Source organism: Hevea brasiliensis, chromosome 10 (assembly GCF_030052815.1).
Source record: "Hevea brasiliensis isolate MT/VB/25A 57/8 chromosome 10, ASM3005281v1, whole genome shotgun sequence".
Taxonomy (NCBI): Eukaryota; Viridiplantae; Streptophyta; class Magnoliopsida; order Malpighiales; family Euphorbiaceae; genus Hevea; species Hevea brasiliensis.
The window spans coordinates 17,989,834-18,005,937 of NC_079502.1; the positions used below are offsets into that span (position 1 = coordinate 17,989,834).

The 16,104-nt window shown below is 32.5% G+C and overlaps 1 protein-coding gene across 1 annotated transcript; it reads left to right on the forward strand.

Annotated features, from left to right (window-relative positions):
* The first annotated feature begins 13,510 nt into the window (after positions 1 to 13,510).
* Positions 13,511 to 15,802, forward strand: LOC110663538 (HMG1/2-like protein). The gene is made up of 7 exons (XM_021822884.2): positions 13,511 to 13,706; positions 14,214 to 14,333; positions 14,451 to 14,508; positions 14,786 to 14,830; positions 15,046 to 15,129; positions 15,228 to 15,308; positions 15,477 to 15,802. The coding sequence occupies exons 1-6, from the start codon at positions 13,657 to 13,659 to the stop codon at positions 15,306 to 15,308; spliced, it is 438 nt and encodes a 145-aa protein (XP_021678576.2). The 5' UTR covers positions 13,511 to 13,656; the 3' UTR covers positions 15,477 to 15,802.
* Positions 15,803 to 16,104: the final 302 nt, after the last annotated feature.

Consider the following 16,104-nt stretch of genomic DNA (forward strand, 5'->3'; position numbering starts at 1 on the left):
AAAAGTACACATTCCCATTCAACATCAAAACTCAAAAATTTCTTCATAAATCAAACACCCATAACATGCTTACAAACTTTAACAAAGCAACATTCAAAAACACAAACTTACCTATTTTTGAAGCTTCTTAAAAAATCATCAAAACTTACCTTTCTCACTCCCTAAATGCTGCCCAAGGTGTGGTGGTTACTTTTAGTGAAGAAAGGTGCCAAGAATGAAGCTTAACTCAAGCATGCATGAAGTTTTCAAGTGGACAACAATGGTGGATCTTCTTTTCACCATTTTCGGCTGAAATTGGAAGCTTGGAGATGAACTTCAATCTGCTGTCCAAAGGGTGAGTTAGTGGTCCACTTGTCCAAAGGGTGAGTTAGTGGTCCACTTAGGTGTAGATAATTCCCACTAACTCTCCACTAACTTTATTTAATTAATATTATATGTTAAATGTGTTAATTACTCCATTTATACTCCACTTTTGGCTATTTATATTAAGTACCCCAAATTTAATCTTTCATTATATTTTCCAAGTGTAATACCATGTATTTTTAATGGACATTTAGGTCAAAAGACAATTCGGGATGTCAAATGACCACAATGCCCCTGTTCGGGTTGCATTCCCAATTTTTCGGTAACACCGGGTTTTGTCCGTTTTTCGATTTCCCACTTTTCTTTGTACTAATTATTTAATTTTTATTTAATATTTCTAATGATATTTATACGTAAATAGGGGTCTATTTAAGTTCTAAAAATATTTTCCAGGGTTCCCCGCGGTCCAGGGCTAGTCAACGGTCCATGCCGTGACTTCCCGGTGCGGTCACCCATCGCTAGGGTTCTCGGCTTGCTTAACTTGGTTGCATTTCTTTGCTATTATTTTTCTTTTGTTTTTCTTGTATTTTCTTTTCTTGTATTTCATTATTTTATGTCTCCTCACTCATATCGAAGTGTAGTTTTAGGCATTCTAGCTGTCCGGACAACACTGGTCACCGGAACAGTAGTACGCACTACCGAACATAGGGGTGTTACAGTATAAGATACAATTAATTTAAGAGATTTTCTTAAGAATAATTGTTAAGCATGAGATGTTGTAAATATGTAAATGGTTTAGTGGCCAATATTGGATGTACCTGAGGACATTAAAATTATTTGCATAATTACTGGCTCAATGGGATCAACTTAACTAATGCAAGATAAGTCAATAATGGATGTACCTTAGATTTTGAGCATTAGAGGCTAGGTAAAGGATTGAACCTCACATGAGATGTGATGGGCAAGGAGTTGCTCACTTATAGTTTATTGTAATTCCAATAATGGATGTACCTAAGGATGATCAATAGAATTATAAGAATTCAATCACCCACTAGAAATTCATCCAACTAGGATTTTCGTTTTCTACTTTGGAAGTGTAGGATTCGCTAAGTTAGTGGGAGGACCAATTTGATTAAAAGACCATAATCCTTTTGGTTAATTACATGATACATTTACTAATTAATCTGGTTATTTTCAGCAGTTAATTTTCTGATAAAAATGAGCACAAAACAACCACCACCATCCAATATCCTTGCAAGCATACTTGATCACAATAGGTTCACAGGACCTAATCTGTCTGATTGGCTAAGAAATTTGAAACTTGTCCTAAACCTTGAACATATAGGATATGTTCTAGATTCAAATGTTCCTGGTCCCTTACCTCCAGAGGCCACACAAGAGGAACATGAAACTTTGGACAAGTGGAAGGAGCTTGATATGAGAGCTAAGTGTTACATGCTTGCTTCCAAGAGTAATGAGTTACAGAAGCAACATGAGAATATGCAGAGTGCGAGTGAGATCCTCCTTTACCTATAAGAGTTGTATGGTGAGCACAACAGGAATGCTAGGTATGAGATATCTAGACAGCTATTCTGTATGAGGATGTCAGAGGGATAGAATGTTGGGGATCATGTCCACAAGATGATTTGGCAGATTGAGCAGTTGGAATATCTTGACTTCAACATGGATTTCCAACTACAGATGGATTTGATCCTTCAGTCCCTTCCTAAGTCTTTTGGGAATTTTGTGACAAATTTCCATATGACTAAACAGGAATGCACCTTAGCTGGTTTACTCAACATGCTGGTTATTGCCCAAAAGAATATGCCAGGCAATAAAGGATAAGAGGTAGCTTTGGTTGCATCTTCTTCTGATGGAAAGTCCAGCAAGAAGAAGGGCAATAAGAAAAAGAAACCTCAGATTCCTGGTCCTTCCAAGAAAATAGCTAAACAGAAAAGGAAGACTAAAGCTGATGGAGGCAAAGGAAAGTGTTTCCACTGCCAAAAGGATGGGCACTGGAAAAGGAATTGCCCAGAGTATCTTGCTTCTCTAAAGGACAAGAAGGATACACCTTCGGAAGGTATGTCCATATCTTGTTATTTAGATTTTGATGATACTCATAGTTCATCTACAGCTTGAGTTTTAGATACTGGTGCCCGTTCTCACATTTCTAATGATATGCAGGAACTAGCAAATAGTAGCAGCTTGCGTTCTCAAGATATTAGAGTCCGGATTGGCAATGACTCAACTGTTGAAGCTTTAGCCATAGGATCTAAATCTTTTTACATGTTTGGACATGTTTTGTGTTTAGATAATATTTTATATGTACATGATGCTTTTAAGAACATCATTTCTATATCTAGTTTGACTAGAAATGGCTATGAATTTCAGTTCACAGATGATGTTTGCAATATTTATTTTGGAAATAAATATGTTGGTTTGGGTTATATGAATGATGGTCTTTATTATTTGGATAATAATGACAAACACAAATTGAATGCAAGTGATCTAAAAGAATGCAATGCCATGGTGAAAACCAACTCAAGTTCAAACTATATTTGGCACTTAAGGTTATGTCATGTTGCAGAAGATAGGATTGCAAAACTGGAGAAAATGGGGATTCTATCCTCATTGGGCTCTCAGCCTACTCCAACTTGTGAATCTTGCCTTCAGGGCAAAATGACTAGATCACCCTTTGTTGGACAAGGGCTAAGAGCTGAAAATATTTTGGAGCTAATACATAGTGATGTATGTGGTCCATTTAAAGAAATGGCTAGAGGGGGTTTTCATTATTTTATTACCTTTACTGATGATAAATCAAGGTTTGGGTATTTGTATTTGATGAAATACAAACATGAATCTTTTGAAAAGTTCAAAGAATTTAAATCAAGTAGAAAATCAAACAGAAAAAGTATTAAAGCTCTTGATCGGATCGTGGAGGTGAATATTTGAAATCGAATTTGATGAATACTTGAGAGAGCATGGCATTGTTTCTCGGTGACTCCTCCAGAATGCCACAACCGAATGGTGTATCGAAAGGAGAAATCGTACCCTATTGGATATGGTACGTAGTATGATGAGCTATCTTGATATGCCAATCTTCTTTTGGGATTTGCATTAGAATCACTTTGTATATTCGAATAGGATTCCATCAAAATCAGTTTCTTCCACACCTTATGAGATATGGCATGGAAGAAAACCAAGTCTTAAGCATGTTAAGATTTGGGGTTGTCCAGCTTATATCAAAAAGCTAAACACTGATAAATTGGAGACCAGATCAGAAAAAGGTCGATTTGTTGGATATCCAAAAGATAGTTTTGGATATTATTTTTATTTGCCCACTTCACAAAAGGTTGTGATAAGTAGAGATGCCACATTTCTTGAACAACAGTTTGTTCAAGAAAGAGGCAAAGGAAGGCAAATAGAGTTAGAATTGGAGAATTCTGACCAACCAACAGATCAGATGGATATAGATCCATCTAGTCAACCTATACCTGTTGATGAAACATCTACAGCTGTTCCTCGTAGAACAATCACGGTATCTCACCCACCAGTGAGATATGGTTTTCTTCATGAAGAAGAACAAGAGTTGTCTACTTATGAAGAAGTAGATCATGGAGATGATCCACTTACTTATGAAGAAGCTATATCAGATATAGACTCTTCAAAATGGATTGATGCTATGAAATCCGAGATTGATTCCATGTATAAGAATCAAGTTTGGGATCTTGTTGACCCACCTGAAGGTATTGTACCTATAGGGAACAAATGGGTTTTCAAGGAGAAAATTAGTTCTGATGGAAAGATAGAGACCTATAAGGCAAGGCTAGTAGCGAAAGGGTTTCGCCAAAGGCAAGGAATCGACTATGAGGAGACTTTCTCGCCTGTTGCCATGCTTAAATCAATTAGGATTTTATTAGCAATAGCTGCATACTATGATTATGAGATTTGGCAGATAGATGTCAAAACAGCTTTTCTCAATGGATACATTGAAGAAAACATTTTCATGGAACAACCTAGGGGTTTTGAATCCCAAGATGGTTCCAAGGTATGCAAGCTAAAGCGATCCATTTATGGGTTGAAACAAGCTTCGACGAGTTGGAACATCCGTTTTGATGAAGCCATTAAATCCTTTGGTTTTATCAAAAAATGAGGATGAGCCATGTGTATATAAGAAGGTTAGTGACAGTGCTATCACTTTCCTTGTCTTATATGTGGATGACATACTGTTGATGGGTAATGACACAGGTATGTTGACGACTATAAAGGTATGGTTGTCAAATACATTCTCCATGAAAGACTTAGGGGAGACAACCTATATTCTTGGGATTCGCATCTATAGAGATAGAGCGAAAAGAATAATTGGTTTATCCCAAAGTCTATACTTGGAAAAGGTGTTAAAGAGGTTTAACATACTTGATTCCAAGAGAGGATTGTTGCCAGTGAGACATGGTATCCACCTTTCTAAAGAGATGTCTCCAAAGACACCTGAAGAAAGAGATAAGATGGCCAGGATTCGATATGCTTCGGCTATTAGAAGTTTAATGTATGCAATGTTGTGTACTAGGCCGGATATCACATATGCTGTTAGTTTGACTAGCAGGTATCAATCCAATCCAGGTTTGGAACATTGAATAGCTGTCAAGAATATCCTTAAGTACTTGAGAAGAACTAAGGATTTATTCTTGATTTATGGAGATGGAGACTTGCAATTGGATGGTTATACTGATTCTGATTTCCAATCAGATATCGATGATAGAAAGTCTACCTCTGGATATGTGTCCATTTATAATGGAGGTGCAGTCAGTTGGAAGAGTTCCAAACAGAGCACGACTGCAGATTCCACTACAGAGGCTGAGTATATTGTCGCATCGATGTCGCAAAGGAAGCTGTTTGGATAAAGAAGTTCGTGACAGAACTTACAGTAGTTCCTTCCATTGAGTCGGCAGTTCCACTACACTGTGACAATAATGGAGCAGTCATACAGGCTAAGGAACCAAGGTCTCACCAGAAATCCAAACACATAGAAAGGCGCTACCACATTATCAGAGAAATAGTTGGGCGAGGTGATCTAGCCATGCATAAAATAGCATTAGCTGAAAATCCAGCTGATTCATTCACTAAGCCTATGTCACAGACTCAGTTAGACCGATATCTTGAGAAGATAGGTCTAAGGTATTGTAATGAATGGCTCTAGTGCTAGTGGGAGATTGTTAGTAGTATGCCCTAGAGCATATCATTTAGTATGTATCTTGTACATATTTTTATTAATAAAAGGCATTTCCACTTTTCCGTTTACATAATATATTTATGTATAATAGAAAAGGTCCATTGATATTTTGTTAGAAATATTATTCTTAAGTTATTAAGAATATGAGTGACAAAATTTCTAGCACAAAGTATCATAAATAGGTTCACAATCGAGGATACTTCATAATAAGGACATGACTTATCCAGAAAGATTGTATTCATGTTTGTTCCCAAGTTATTTATATGAGATATAAATAAGATGGAATGGTGAGTCTCATGCCATATAACAAACATGATAGGCACTTATAAATGATAAGTAGGCTGAACCAGTGACACTTATGACAAGCACATGGAGTTTACTCTTGTTAATGTTTTGTCATAAATCATATCAGTGCATATAATTTTTAGACCTGAGATAGCACAGTTATCTTGTATATAAGTAGTTTGAGTTTGATACTGCTTTCATACTTGTACTATGTATGGGTATATGGGCATGTGTTGGCTCCTACTAGTTATATATGGAGGTAGGTGTTGATCAAGATGGAATCTGTTCCTCTAAGTAAATAGAGATAAAATCCTATGTTCATTTAATTGTTCTTGATGTTTCAAGTTCCTGGCCAGGATAAATAGATTTATACAGAAAAGAGTTTCTGATGAGAAAATCTTTTTAATCAAGAACTGGAATTAAAAGAGAACATAATATTCATAGCAAATGGAGTTTGACATAAACCATGACTCTAGCTTGAGTTGGGATTTTGTGACAGAGAGATTCTAGTGCATGGTAATATATGATTATAGGTTCATTTAAGGTAAACCTTATTACTAATTGGGTGGCCATGGCATGCTATGCTAGGTGTTAACCATGGTCTATGAGGTTCATAAAATGATTTAGAGAAATCATTTATGGTAAAAAAGAGTTCTGATGATATTAAGAGTTGATATCATGTCTCATTGCCAATTAGTGATGAGCCTAGTAAGTCACACACATACACAAGTTATCACCTATTTAAATATGATTTAATTAATTAATTAAAGAGTTTAATTGATTAATTAAATAGGTTTGGTTTGCAATTAAATTGCAAAGTCCCTAGCATGACTTGAAACCAAATCTAGATTATTGGATGTGTAGTATAAATTAAATTTATATGTAAAGTGTTTAAATATGAATTTAATTAATGAGAAATTAATTAATAGAGATTAATTAATTAATTTATATTTGATATAAATGAATTAGAAGAAGAAAAATAATTATTTTGGGTTAAGAACTCAAAATTAAGACACAGGAGCATTTTGGTTATTTCACAGTGTGACACGTGGCACCATGAGATGGTGACACATGGGATTATACATAAACTTGCCAAATATTTTTTAATCATGTAAGATGATTAAAATCAATATTAAATATAGGTTTGACACTTGGCACAATGTGATTGGGTCACTTAAACCTAGAGCTAATCAAAGGGTGACATGTGGCCAGGGTTTAATGTGTTAACCTAGCTATTTAAGTGTGGTTATGAAAAGAAAAAATAACCAGCAACCACTCCTCTCCTTTGTCACGCCACTTTGAGGCTTTTCATCTATTCTTCTTCATCTCTCATCAATTCAAAGAGATTAGCCATCAATCTCTTGAATTAAGAACACTAGAAATTGTTTCTAGTGTTCTGTTTACATCTCTAATCTCTTAAAAGGCAGAACTTGAATTTCTAATTAATATAAAAAGCTTTAGAAGCTGTTCAAGGGCTGCCATAGGTGTTCTTGGTGTGGACAAGCTAGAGGGACAACATCTGGTGTCCTGAAGACGAATCTCAAAGGCGCAGACACGCTGCAGTGCATCAAGAGGTTAGTGTAATCGTTCTTGATTTAATCTAGGGTTCTAAAATTAATCTGATTAATTTTAAAATCTTAAATGGCAAATACAGATCCAAAAACATATTAAAAGAGTTTTAATATGTTGTTTATCATTGAAATCAAATAGATAAAAATAAATCTTGCATGATGCATGTGACCCTAGGTGAAAATTTTTGAATTCAATGGTATAAACTTGTGTTTTTCACACTTCCGTTCCTTCACTTATTAGCTATTCTGTTGCACACCGAGAGACACAATATGACCGATGGTGTGATAGTCCGAGATACTTAGTACCCAGTGCCGGTTTACCCGTTTATCCAGTCCAGTCAACTAGTATGGGTTACTCGGGCAATGATAATAAACCTTATCAAATTTTAAGTGAATAATACTACAAATAATACGAGAAATTAAGTCTAGCCAAAAATGAAATCATACATTCTGCATAATTATTTTATTCTATTTTATTTTATTTTATATTATCACCACTAAGCAGAATTGCTTAGCGCGTCGCTTTTGCCACACGCAGGTACTGGAGACCTAGCTGGGGAGCCCAGCAAACATCAGACGGGGTGAGTCTTCAGAGCTGCATCCGGGATCCGGAGTCACCTCACATCTGCACTGCATATGGTAGGACATTAGGACTATAGGTGGCCCTTTTGTATTTTGCATTTTGTATTAGTTTGGATTGTAACTCTAAACTCCTGTAATTATGTATTAATATAAATATATGAAATTTCATATTATTGAGATCTTTTGCATAATGTATATTGATAAATGAAATGTTGAGAATTAATTGTGAATATGCTTCAAGTGATGAAGTGAACAGAAAAGTTTTCAAAAAAATATTGTGATTTGAGATTGAGATTTTGAGCTTGACTTGAATGTGTATAATGGAGTTTGGATTTGGAAATTATTTTGGAAGTGTTTTTAAATAGGTTCAGAAGAACTGTTTTTCCAATTTAGTAGGCACTGATCACGGATTTTCTATAAAATTTGCGGATAAATTCAGATTTATCAAAATTGAAAATAAATGAATTATAAAGGGATAAGTTGTAATAGAAACATAAATTGGTACTCTGGCACACTGAGTGGCATAACTTGCTCGACTACACTGTAGACGGGTAAGGGGTCTCACACCAGGGGTTAGAATAAAATTATTACAAAATTAAATAAGCTCATTTGAAGCTCGAAAAAACACTGCGAAGTTCATGGGATCCACCGAATTTTTGGTATCAAAAAATTTTAAAATTTATATTGCCGCGAAGCACTCATCGTGTAGAGCACATCGGTAGAAGGTGTTTGGGATAAGACTAGATTTGATTAGTGACCGGATCAATCAAATTTCGACCGAGAAAGTGAAGCATCGCGCATGAGCATAAGGAGGTTCAAACGCGCTTTTCTGGCGTTCTTGACTGCGACCGACGGCGAGGGAAGGTCTAGGCTGGTCGTCAGCGAGTGGGGAAGGGAGGGGAGTGGTTGTCCAGCGCTATGGAAGAGGGAGGAGAGAGAAAATGGGAGAGAGAGAGTGTGTCGAGGCGCGTAGGGGGGAGGAAAAAGAAAAAGAAAGAAGGCCAGTCCGATCCAATCCGATGCGGCCGGTTAGATTCAAAATATTCAAAATTGAATTTTTACTTTGTCTTAGGACTAAAAACGAGGCCCAAAAATTTTGAAAAAATTTCCGAAATCTCAAAAAAAATTTTGTAGTTCAAATATATTTTCAATTTTTCCATGTGATCTTTAAATTAATTTTAAAAAAAATCAATGAAATTTATTGTCTTAAGAAAATCAAACCCGATTTTTAAAAATTCAGAAAAAGTCCAAATAAATTCTCATAATATTTAATACAATAAAATATTAATATTTACATATAAAATAATTTTTTGAAAATTAGGTGCATTACAAAAGTAAATTTGATTTTATTAATAATTATTATAAATAAATGAAATAAAATCACCTTTTATGATTGAGTATAAAAATAAAAATTAAAAAATAATAAAACACAACAATCATATAAAGAATTTTCATTTAAAATATATAAATATTCAAAAAATAAAAATTTCTATGAAATCACACCAATTAATTTTCAAACCTTTTAAATTATATTTTTGAAACCCAAAATTTACACAGTGAAATTTTCTCATTGCTAAAATCTAGGAAATTTTGGCATCAAAACTAATAGTCAATTAAATTTTCTTTAAGAGATAATGTAAAAAATATAAAATAAAAAATCTAAAAAGTTTAGAAATTAAAATTTTTTCTCTTTAGTTAAATCTAAAAGACAACATGAAAACTTAAAAAAATAAAATTAAAATTTTTAATAATTCCAATAAATCTTAAATCCCTCAATTATAGATGCATACACATAATCCTCAAATTTTAAAGTAAAGTTAATTTATTAGTGAAAAGGTATTTGATTTGACTTATAAACCATCTAAATTTACTTATAAATAGAAAGTTAAAGTAAATTAATGCTTGATTTAACATATAAATTAAAAAAATATTAAATAAGTTAAAAGTCATAAATAAGACATACTTATATCTTATTTACTTATTTTAAACTACTCTTTGACTAAGTAAAAGACTATATTTTTCTAATAATTTTTTTAAAAATATCAAGACTATTCTCATTTTAATAGCCATAACACTAATTGACATGAGCTTTTTGTATTTTGGAAAATGAAATAATCGGTGAGTTCTCAAAAATTACGGAAAAGGGGTGAAATGGGCTGAGGTGGAAGTTGTTGCCATAGGACGCTAGTCATACCAGTAGCCTATGTTTAGACGCTATTTATATTAGTGTGCAGAGAGCGGATGCTATTTATATTGACATGCGAAAGTGTTACAGATAATCTCTATATTGTTGTCACATTAAACAGTGAACGATTACGCTATTTATATAAGCATGCAGAGGGGGGACACTATTTTAATTAGCTTGCAGAGTGTTGCAGAGAATCTCTACATTGTCATTACATCAGGTAGTGCGCAAACATAGGCGTGGGTTGCTATTCATACTAGCGCCCAAGGACATGGGAGGCTAGTTATATTAGTGTTCGGACTAAATTTCAAATTTACTTTGCCTAACGTCCCACCTGTACTCATTTTTCCCTCACACAACCCTCACATTACAAGCAAAAGAAAATTTCCTCACTAGTTTCACTACTGTCATCCCTGTCATCTCTCACACTATCTAGGTGGACCAGGAAGTAGAATAGGTTTGTCTCTGTGGGTGGAGCAATAATAGAGAAAGTGGTTACTATTGGAGCGAAGTCAAGGGAGATTTTTGAAAATTTGTTGTACTCTCAAACTTAAGGTATGTAAACTGCTGTGTTGAAAAATAATAGAAATGTGAGGTGTTGAATTTTATTTAGCTCCTATAATTTATTAAAATAAATTATATAATCTCTCAATTTTCTAACTCTTGAATTATTTAATTCCCATAACGGTAATTTTTATTTCCTTTGAATAAATTGACTAAATGAAAACTTATTTAAACTAGGCAAAGAGACTAAAAAGTAAAAAAGAAAAAAAATACAAGAACTAACTAATATATTTTTTAAAAAAATTAGCTACTTAAATAATTAAAATAAAGCACTAAATAATAATTTTCTATATAAAAAGGGTAAATTATAATTTAGTCATTGAAATTTAAAAAACCTATAAATTAGTCCCTATAGTTAGAATTACAGTTAAGTCACTGTTTGTTTTAGCAAAAAATAACCAAAATACCCTTTACTATATTTTCTATCTGAAAAAATTTAGTCTCTAAGGTTTGACAAAACTTATAAATTAGTCCATGAGATTTAGTGAAACCTACATATTAGTTCTTTTATTTTTAAAGCCCACCTATCTAGTCACTGACATTTTAATAAACCTACAGGTTAGTCCCCCTATCCAATTTACCATCCAAATTACCATTAATTTAAAAAAAGATGATCAAAATGCCATTTATTTATGGCTTTCAATATGAAACAAAATAGTTCTTGAGGTTTTGATTTATTAACAAAATAGTCCTTGATGAGGTAAAATTATAAATTTTAAATGTTTAAATTTTTAATTTTACAAATTTAAAATTGGAAATTACATGTGAAAATTTTCAACATAATTAATAGTTAATTTTATAAAATAAATATTACTTATAAAATTAAATATTAATTAATTGGTGAAATTTTACAAAATTAAGTATTATTCAGTCCTAATTTTTAATTGTTTTAAATTGTATCTAATTTTAAAAGAATAAATATTAAATTGTATTTATGTTTTATATTATATTGTTAAAATATAGGGATAAATTTCTTAATAACAAAAATGTAAGGATCTTAAAGTAATTAAATCATACCTTAATAGTTATAATTGTTTACTGTTTACAAATTAATCCTTGTATTTTTATTAATTCAAAAAATATTAAGTATTATTTGTAAATAGTTATAATATTTAGAGATCATGTTATAAATATATGGGTGATTTTGTAATTAACCAAAACTTTTATATAATTAAAAATAATTAATTCATATTTTTAATAATTATAATTTTTAGGGAATAATCTATAAATTTTGTTAAGCCTCAAGGAGTATATTATTTCAGATAGAAAATCTAACACAGAGCATTTTAGTTATTTTTACTGAAATCAATTGTGATTTTAATGGTAGAGATTAGCATATACATTTATTAAAACATCAAAGAATAAATAAGTGAATTTAAAAAATATAGAAATTAATCTATAAATTTTGTTAAACCTCATTAAGTAAATTATAATTTACCAAAAAGAATTTAACAACTAGATAGGGAAAAAAATGAAAAACAAATCTCGATGGGACCCCCTAATGTTGCTGCAATTCATTATTAAAAAATTTAATAATACTGATATGGTAAATATATAGCGACATTAATGTTGTGACACACCGCAGATATGACGTTTTATGTATCATTGATATATCGCTTATGTGTTGCTATGTCAATATCGTGTGTCCACCACATTAGTATTATTTAATGGTAACTAATGATTTGGACTATATTTACTAATGGAGAAAAATAAATATCAAATTAATAAAAAAAATAAAATATGGTATCTTATGTATCAAAATGTGAAATTATAGAGTAATTTTTTTTACTTTTCCTTTTATTAAAATATTAAGAATTAAATTAATTGATTATAAAAATACAAAGAATAGCTTATAAGTTTAACCACACTTAAAAATTAAATTATAATTTATCTTTTTTAATTGATTTATTTAAAATTTGAATTTGAAAACTAATAATTTCATACACAATTTTGATAATAAGAGATAATGTTTTGTATTAAAAAATATAAATTTATTATTTAATTTCTTTATTTAAATAAAATTAACGATTTAATCATCTTATTTTAGATAATACGTTGGTTGATCTTTGTATTTTTATTTTATTCACTCTTTAATTATTCTAATATTTTAGATAATAATTTAAATTTTATTTCATCTTTGCAATTTGCAACACAATTGTATAATTTATTTAAATTTTAATTTTTGAATTATTTAATTCTCATAAAAATAATATTTTTAAATATATTGATTAAAAAAAACTTGATTTAAATAAAAAAGAGATTAAAAGTGTACAAAATAAAAAATATAAAACTATTTAATATATTTTTTTAAAATAAAAGATTTACTAATTAATTTAATTAGAGTGGAAGAAATAAATAATAATTTTTTTTAATAAAAAGTAAAATTTTAACAACCAACTGGGAAAAAAAAAAATCTCGATGGGAACCCATTCACCGCAGCGGCGCCACCGCGGTTCATAGAGTGGCGAAGCCTGCCAAGCACGGTTCCTTCCACGTCGCATCTTTCACTGAGCCTAAAGACGGTTTTAACACAGCTACTTTAATAACTGCCTATACAATTATACAAAACCTACAAAACAATTCATACTCGCAGTTAAATAAACGCGCACAAACTACGAAGCATCACTCAGCCAAAATATTGTTGTCGACTCGTGTCGTACAGTATCAGCGAGTATAATCCTCATCCTCGTCTGCTATTCAACGCCCACAGCTGAAATTCCCGTTCCCGCAAAAAAAAAATAATAATAAATTGTTTGGACGTGAAATTTCCGATTTCATTTATGTGAAATGTATTTTCAAAACCGCAAGCAACAACACGATCTCTTATAAAATGCTTGTAGCAACTATGCATTTTAATGCTATCTTAACTCTTTCGTTTTCTCTCTCTCTGACAGCTTTGAAAGTCTCTCTCCTTGACAAGCCCAAATTCTCAAGCCATGAAGGGACCGAGAACTGCTGTGATTGCTCACAAGAGGCCTGACGCAGAGTAATTTCGTTTGCGCTGACGTGCTTTGCCCATTTTTGTTTCCTGCGGTTTGATTTCTCGCGACTAGGTGTTTTTGCTTTGATGTTGTTTCTACAAACCGTTTCTGCTCTTTTCTTTAGCTTTATGACTCTGTTTTTGTCCCTTTTTGTTTTGGTTATTTGCTTCGATTTCTCTGTTACTATTTTGATATAGCGATTTTGTATTTGTTTTGATTTAGCTTCTGTGCATTTCGTATCTTCGATTCTCTTCTTCTAGAAATCGACTTGTTATGCAGCTGCAAAATCTGCCCCGAGAATCGTGATTGTGCTATGGAATTCAACTTTCTTATTGTATTTTCGTGTTCGTTTTCTGGGATCTTTTCTTTTTCTTAGGCGACTGAAATTTCCATGGAGGCTGGTTATTCCTTCTTTTGTTTTCTTCAGATTTGGCTTTCTGAGTTGATGTTCTAGTTTCTTGGCCTCTTAAAGTCGATTCTCTTTTGATTTTCTGTGCTTCTCATTTTTGAAGGAAGTTGAAGGCACGCAAAGCCGAGATCAAAACGACAAAGGAGAAAGGGAGCAAGAAGAACTCCGCTCCAAAGGATCCTGATGCTCCAAAGCGTCCTCCCAGCGCTTTTTTCGTCTTCATGTGAGTTCAGTTTCAACTTCCATTAGATTCTGTCTGCTTCATTCGGACGTGTTTTCTATTTTCTATTTTCGCAGATTTTAAATTCTAATATATGCTTGTGGTTACCCTGAATGACAGGGAGGAGTTCAGAAAATCTTTCAAGGAGAACTTTCCTGAAAACAAATCTGTTTCTGCTGTGAGATTCAAAGCTTCTGTTAATTTCTTCATTATATTGAATTTTGAGTTTTGATTTCTTAGTTTGTTTGGTTGACAAGAAAACTCTTAAAAATAGAATAAAATAAGGCTAATGAGCGGTTGCTGACTGCAATTTTCCTCTGGAAATTCGATTATACTTTATCGATGTCAAGTATTAGAGTTCCAATGTGAAATACCTTTCAATTAGCTTCCATGTTCCTGGCAATGAAACAGATAAATAACATTTCCTACATTGATTGAGATTTATTAATATGCAGGTAGGGAAAGCTGGTGGTGCGAAATGGAAATCAATGTCTGATTCTGTAAGATCTCCGATTTCTTATGCATATTAAACACCTGAAAAACAAAATCACAAGAATGATTTGATCGTTGTTTTAAATCCTTTCTCATAGTATTATTTTTGTTTTTCTTCAATATAAATCTGTGAATTGGAAATGAAATGATAGCATTGCATTTTGAATGATTACTTAAAGAACTGCAACTTATTTTCTGTTACATTTTTGTTTCCTAAATCTAGGACAAAGCTCCATATGCTGAGAAGGCCTCGAACAAGAAAACAGAGTATGAGAAAGCTGTAGAAGCATATCAGAAGCAGAAACTCGTATACCCTGTTTTCCTTTCCATTTAAATCTATCATTATTCGAAAATTTTCAAGTTTTCTAATTCTGTGTTGTTTTTGGTGATTTCCTGTTTTGGTAGAACAATAATGGAGACAATGAGGAATCTGAGAAATCCACGTCTGAGATCCACGATGATGCTGAGCATGAAGCCAGCTCTTAGGTCTGACTCTGTCACAAAAATGACATTACTACATTTATGGTCCCTCTTTGTCGTCTCATTCAATTAAGTGCTTGTCAAATAGTATTGCTGTTTGCCTTCATTTTCTTCCTGGTTAAGTTTTAAATTAAGTGGGCCTGACATTCACTATTGTTGATCAAATGGTTGCAGAGAAATCTAATGTGGGCTTTGGAGCTGGCTTGTACAGAGAAGGAAATGGTAAAATTCATCATTTTGGACAGCATTTAGGAGTAGTGATTAACCAAAATATAATGCTTTAGCGTATCCTTAGATCATTTCGATGTTGCTTACCAAGCAAACCTTTAGTCTGTTCTCTTGTTTAATTTCCCTCTTAGCTTGAGATGCTTTCAAATTCTGTGAAGTTTTTCCTGTTAATGAAGGTCAGGGAAACTGGAAAAAAATGTTATAAGATTGGGTACCTTATATGGTGGTTTGGATATGGAAATTGGTATCTGCCTGAACGTTTACTTCTCTAATTTTGTTGATTGCAAAATTAAAATGGCAAGTGTTGGCTTTTAATTAATGTGTAAATTTTTGTGGTCACTTTTATTCTGCACCGGAGATTACGGCAAGGATTTTGAGCAAAGGTAGTGATGCTAATAGAGCATATTATAAGTGTTTGTCAGTGCTGTTTTGGAGGCCATTTGTCTAACATGATTAAATGCTCTATTAGTCTATTGGCTTTTTGTTATAATTTTTAAAGACCTCTAAGCAACAAAATTGCATAGTTAATAACTTTCGAAGATTACTACAATGCAAGGATCATAGATTATGACAT